A 6,448-nucleotide genomic window follows, 5' to 3' on the forward strand; every position below is an offset into this window, starting at 1 on the left:
CCCAGTCAAGATTTCTTCATTCATCACTGCCAGCTATGTATCCTACAGGCCAAATTCCTCCCTCAGAAATGTGTTAGCTCAAAGCAACACAGACATGTGCAAAAGCATAAAAATGTCACTGATCACAGCATTTGGTTTATTCTTAAAATTCAGCTCAGGCCCATGGATGCAGTGGCATTCAGAATTAATTTAAATTAGTGTACTCTTGTGACTCAAAAATATTAACAACTAAAAAGCTGGGGTGCAGATTTAAAGAAAAAGTATTTTTTCAGTCACTTTGAAAACTAATTTACTGTTACAGACCACATGAACCATAAGTTATCTTGTCCTAAGTTTAAGCTTTGCCTTCACCTAAAAGCAAGAAAACAAGAACATGTTCTATCAGAAGGTACATTGCATTACATTGATCATGCACTACAGAAAACTGTGTCCAATAAAGACCAGAATAAGAGAAGATGGTGGATAGGGATATAGAGCAGAATCATGGAGAATTTACATCCTGGGGGAGGGGGAAGAAAAAAGGCATCATGACTAAATGATTTAATTCAAAACTGTGGAAGAGTCACAGAAACATCTGAAGGCCATGATATCACAATATACAGCCATGTACAGGGAAATTGGCTTTAAGTAAATCTTCAAGTACTTCGTAAACCAACAGACAATAGATCAGTTCCTAATATGATCACACACAGAGTTGCTACTTCACATCACAGAATTTGAATCAAATCACAGCAATTTGACCTTGGATCAATTTGCATATTTAAATCATACTATTGAATGTTTTCCCATTGATTTTTTTTTTAATTTCCAAATTAAATCTTTTTCTCAACTATGAATACTTCAATGATAAAGCAAGAAATAAGATGTACTTCTTCACCTTAAGGGAAAAAAAAACCCACCAAAGACGTGTATGCTGAAAAACATGTATTGTTTGATGTAGTGTGCATTTATATTTGAATAATTACAGAAGATGACACATTCCAAAGAAACAATGCCTTCTAGAGATATTATTCCTCACATCCTACCAGTTCAATGGAGCCAGTGGAACTGCCTAAAGAAAAACATGGTTCAGATTTCTACACATGCCCATTGCCAATTGGGACTGACTGATGAAAAATGACCTTGACTAAGGATGTGCGAACACACTACAGGTGCTGGACAGGCCTTGTTTCCAAGCAGGCCCACCTCTGTCGTCTCAGTACTGTGTTTATCAAACTGAGCATTCTTTAGAATCCACATCAGAATGGCATCATTCTTGTGAACACTAATACTGAGGCTTCCTCAATTCATTGTTTTCGGGGGAAAGCTGGAAAAGACACGCCAAGGGAAAATTCTGAAGGGAGAAATAGAAGGGTTAAAGGAAAGTACACACAATAAGTGAAGGCATACAGTCCAGTGCCTAGTTTGATAACCACCTTCATACTTGTACTTTACAATTAAAAAAAATAGCAAAGTGTCAAGAGAATCTCATTCTGTGTTTGTAGTCCCTTAGTACTAGGCATGATACAATCTTAGCCAATACTTCTAAAATACCCATAAGCACATATGTACAATATATGATCTGCTATGAAATTGGGTACACAAAGTTTTGTCACGCGTTACTTGAGAAAAACCTGACTGTGCCATCAACATGAGGAAATAATAAAACAATTGATCTGCCCAGCTTTGCAGATCAACTAAATTTCATGGTGAAGTGTTACAATGTTGAAAAATAATGTTCTTCAGAATATCTGAAGATGAAGGCATGCCTAGGAAAAAACAGATGCATAGCTAAGAGTAACAGAGAAACACACGAAAAATTTCAGATAAAACTTTTCCCGTTAAGTTCAAACAAGTCTAACCAACCAAAGAATGGGAAATGGGAACCTCATTACACTGAAGAAAGAACTTGAAAATATGATGCTGTTAAACAAGGTCTAACAGTGGGAAGGAAAGTAAACAGTATTTAGGATTTAAGGTTTTAAAAACATACCATGACTTGAACAAACATTTTATGATTTTGTAGTTGTTGGTACCTTCTCAATGACAGAATTAAAAATAATTCTCCTGAATTAATACTTCTTTATTCACAAAATGCATTCTGACAGAATGGGTTTAAAAATATATATATTTTAATATCATTGTACAAAGATGAGAAAACACAAGAATCTCCCCATATTCTGTAAAACTGTATTTTCCTGGACAATAGGAGAAAGTTTCTGTTGTTTCCTATTTGTTCCTGAATTTGGATGCAATAGGGAGAGGTAGATATTTCAACACTTCTACAATATACCTAACTACAGCTCTAGTTCCTTACCTGTCAAAGTCTAGAAACTTTGACAAAATATATACCAAACCATTTTTACTTATGTAGCTAAATCCCAGACAGTAATAAATACTCAGAAAATAAGCAGCCCTCACTGAGTTTTTTCAGTTTAAAGACAACTGTTTCACTGTAATAACTACCTATTAAACAAAAAATATAGCACTTTTATACTGCATAATTAAGTCTGTATTTAGGCATAATGCACAGTAGTCACGTAGTCAAAGGCTAAATGGTAGAAAGATACCAATCTTGGTCAAGCAACTCCTCGGAAATTATATGCTTCTAACTGACCATCTTCCATATTATAAAGTTTATTTATATACTGTCATGTATGCTGCTCATATTTCCAAAATAATTGCTGCAAACACGATGAGCCATCCCAGGTCTTAAAAGAGCTTAAAGACAACAGGGCAGCAATAATATAAAACTATGATGGTATTAAAGCACAAGTGCAGGAAACACATGAATTAATCAGGGTGTTAAGAAGAAGAGGTACATCATCTATTGTATTGCTCTCTACATAAATTGTACCTGTGCCTCCAGAACACTTAGGCATTTCTTTTTCTTCTCCCACCCTCCCTTTTCTCTTTTGATTCCATGTCATATTTTCCAAAATCATGTAGATAGCCATGTTTCAGGACAGCAGCCACACTCAGTAACCAGACTTGCCTCCTAAGGAATCTCCAACTGGGTACTACTTCAGAAACTACCTTAAAAAGAGCCCAGTTTACTAAGTCCTACTCTCCTTGCACCATTCCCAGCATTCTGACACTCACTTTGGAACAGGCTTCAAGACATATTCATACTTGGTTTGGCCCACCAGGAGAAAGTCAAGAAAACTTACAACTTAAAAAGTTGTAAAAACTTACAACTGTAAGCAGTTGTAAACTTTAGAGTGCTAAGAAGAGAGCTAGTGTGATTTTGTGGCACTCATGCATGGTCTAAAGGAAGTCATCATACAGCAGAATGGGGCTCCCATTGAACTTGCTCTAGCCTACAGATCAGTCAACTGGTAACTTTGCAAAGGCATTTTTAGACGGATTTTACACAATTCAACAAAATTCTCTCCAAAGCAGGAGCTACTTTACCTAGTGGGAGCAATTGTCCCAAAAGGCTTTGAAACTTTATATTTTAATTTTAGGATCCAGATACCTTTCTCTAGACTAATTTTATTTCATTTTGAAAAGTATACAGCTTATTTTTCACATCAATATATTAAGCTTGGCAGAATTAAAGAACTAATTTGTCTTCAAAGTTGTAAGTTCATTTAGCTGTACATCTGAAGTTCAGAAATTCTGAAATACTTTTTTCAGCAGTACTGCTGATAAAAACTAAATTATGTCAAATTGTATTCACACAGTAGCAGAAGAATAACAAACTCTTTTTTTATGTTATCATAAATAAGAAGAGACGTACTTAAAATATGACCAATTCTCAGTTATGTAAACTACAACATCAAATTCTTACAATTCTTTTTGAGTTCTCCTTCTCCCTTTTCCCTCACCTTTTTTCAAAAAGCCTCAGGCCAATAAGATGGTATGATAAAATCAGGAAAATATTTAAGAAAGGTACATGGTAAGAAGGGAAGAACTATTTAACTATTTAAGTTTGGGAACTTGCCTGGGACTGGAGACATCTATATTCAAACCCTTCTCAGATAAACTTCTAGTCAACCTTTCTATTATTAGTTTCTCTCTGTTTCAGTTCCTCCAGCCTCTAAAATGAGGGTGACAGCAGTTTTCCACTCAACAGCAGCTGCTGTGAAAAGAAGGACATTATACATTTTCAGATGTTCACATGCCATGCTAATAGGACTATATTAATAATGGGAATAACTACTATATAAAAACACCAAAGTGAAAGAATCTGATAAAATACTACCTGAAGGGTAGTAGAAAGCTTGATATGCTGTATGTACAGACATTTTCATAAGTTATCCTGAAATTTTGTCAGGTATTTTCAGCAGTAACCTCTCCCACTTGCAGTTTTGTAAGTCGGCATTATTCTAATTGCACAAAAGGGGAACTACAAACAGCTTTGTTACCCCATTACAAACTATTGGCCTACATTAAATATTTCCAAAACAGTAACTCGCAAAAGTTAAACTTTATTTGGAAATTTCCATGAAGCCTTTTAGAAAGCAAAGAGCTTTAAAAAAAAAAAAACTCATTTGAAAAAAAATAATTGCCTGAAACACTGCCTCAGTATGAAAGTGTTTTTTAACCAGAACTAAGTCACATAACTAAAAATAAAAAAGTTGCTTTTAAAGTTCTGTAAGTCTGTTATACCCTGCTACAATTAATTTGAATGCAACGTTACAAACTACGTGCTGCTACCTGCTCGCAGTGCCAAGAAACAATGGGGTTCAGCTAAACAAATCTGTGCTTTCCTCATACGGCTGCTGGGACAGGTTTTCTGCCTTTGTTATGAGAGGCACACGCTCAGAACAGACGCTTAAACTGCCTCCTCTGCAGAACACAGAACTCGCTGCACTCGCACGCAGTGCCTGCGGCTCATCGTGAGGAGCTTTCAGCTTTGTTTCGAAGCCGATTAACCGGCTGATACGTTCAGCGCAGCCGGCTGCCTTCCGGTGGCAGTCCTGCCACCGCTCCGTCCTCGGCTCCCTGCTACCCCGGCACGGCCGCTGCGCTCCCGCGCCGCCGGGCCCGGGCGCGATTAAACCTGCCTCCGTCTTTCACCGTCGGACTCCGAACCCCAGAGGAGACTGCTGCCGCGGGCACCGGGCGACGCCGACTGCCGCCCATCCTTTGTAGGGCGAAAAGGCGCCCAAGCACAGGAAATACTCCGCGCAAACAGGATACTCCGAACGCTCAAGGGACTCTGAGCCGAGAACCGCACGCCGCCGCCGTGAGACCCGGCTCCAGCAGCGCCCCGGCGGGGGCAGGGCCGGCCGCAGGCCGTCCCCGCCGGCACCCGTGCCTGCAGCCGCCCTGCGCGCTGCCCCAGGCCGCCGGGGACGCTGCGAACGCCCTTGCCCGCCGCCGAGGAGAGGCGGCCCCTCAGGCGACCCTGGCCCGCCGCGAGGCCGCGGCAGGTGCGCTAACGGCCGCCCGCCACAGCCCGTCCCGCCCCGCCGCTCCACTCACCGCCGCCGCGGCGCGGCGAGCGGGGGTCGCGCCAGGCCAGCCGTCCCCGCTCCTCGTCTAAGGTGACCTCCCAGGAGCGCTGCCGCTGCCCCAGCCCCAGCCCCAGCAAGGAAACCAGCCGGGGCCGCCGGCCGCTCGGGAGCTGCTCCATGGCCGCCGAGAGCCCGGAGCCCGCCGCAGACCGCTACCGCATGGCCCAGCAGAGCGGGCGGCCGCCGCGGGGCAAGCCCGGCAGCTAACGGCGTCCTTCGCCCGCCGCTAGCCGGCCTCTCCCCCGGGCGGGGCGCGGCGTCAGCGCCTACGCCAGCGCCGCCGGGGCGGGGCCTGCGGGGGCCCCGCCTCCCCGGCGCGGCGCCCGGTTCCGCGGGGCGGGGCGCGACCGGGGCCGGGGCAACCCGGGGCGGCGAGGCCGGGCGGCCGCTGCCCTTGCCGGGCCCTCGCGGGCAGGCTGCCCGCCGCTCCGGGGCGCACGGCCCGCCCTCCCCCCGGCCCGCTTTGTCTCCTCGCCCCGCCGGCGAGAGCCACGTGCTCTGCGACCCGCGGCGGCGGCCTAGCCTGAGCCTCCGGGAGCGGCCAGCACGGGGGAAATACCAGGCTGAGCGTCCGGGAGCGGCGGGCGCGGGGGAAATACCAGCGCCACGGGCATGGCTCCGTGCAGCGAAACCGGGGTTTACACCATAACGTGTGCGGATTGTTTTCACGCTTTTGCGGGAGGATCAAGCACCCGTCACAGTGACGATGCACTCTTCCCTTATCAAGCCAGTGAAAATGTAATTAATATATCTACCGGGGTAGTACCACAAACGTCTCGGCCTAACCTTGCCTTCTTTTCCATAAAAACATTTTGAGTCTGCCTTCAAGATGCTGACAATAATTCACTATGATTAAACTCTTTAATTCCTTGCTGTCTTTCCCCCATGGCGCCCCTGAACCTTATCTCTACAACCATCAGCATCCTGCCCAAACCACAGGCCAGAGTGTGGGGCAGTTGCTCTGCCTCTGACCTTACTCCAAGCCTACTGGTCCTGAACATCTC

General features: G+C 44.4%; 1 protein-coding gene across 2 annotated transcripts in view; it reads right to left on the reverse strand.

Moving 5' to 3' along the window:
* CERK (ceramide kinase) overlaps positions 1 to 5,698 on the reverse strand; it is a 43,668-nt gene extending 37,970 nt beyond the window's left edge. The window contains exons 1-2 of one of the 2 annotated variants that reach the window (XM_072860190.1): positions 5,413 to 5,555; positions 3,926 to 4,063 (exon numbers count right to left, since the gene is read on the reverse strand). In XM_072860190.1, the coding sequence (XP_072716291.1) occupies positions 3,926 to 3,941 (16 nt within the window). In that variant the 5' untranslated portion in view covers positions 3,942 to 4,063; positions 5,413 to 5,555. Of the gene's footprint in view, positions 1 to 3,925; positions 4,064 to 5,412 lie in introns of both variants that reach the window. The other variant, XM_072860184.1, reaches the window with a different exon arrangement.
* Between the last annotated feature and the right edge of the window lie 750 nt (positions 5,699 to 6,448).

The sequence above is a fragment of the Ciconia boyciana genome, chromosome 1 (assembly GCF_034638445.1).
Source record: "Ciconia boyciana chromosome 1, ASM3463844v1, whole genome shotgun sequence".
In the NCBI taxonomy this organism is placed as follows: Eukaryota; Metazoa; Chordata; class Aves; order Ciconiiformes; family Ciconiidae; genus Ciconia; species Ciconia boyciana.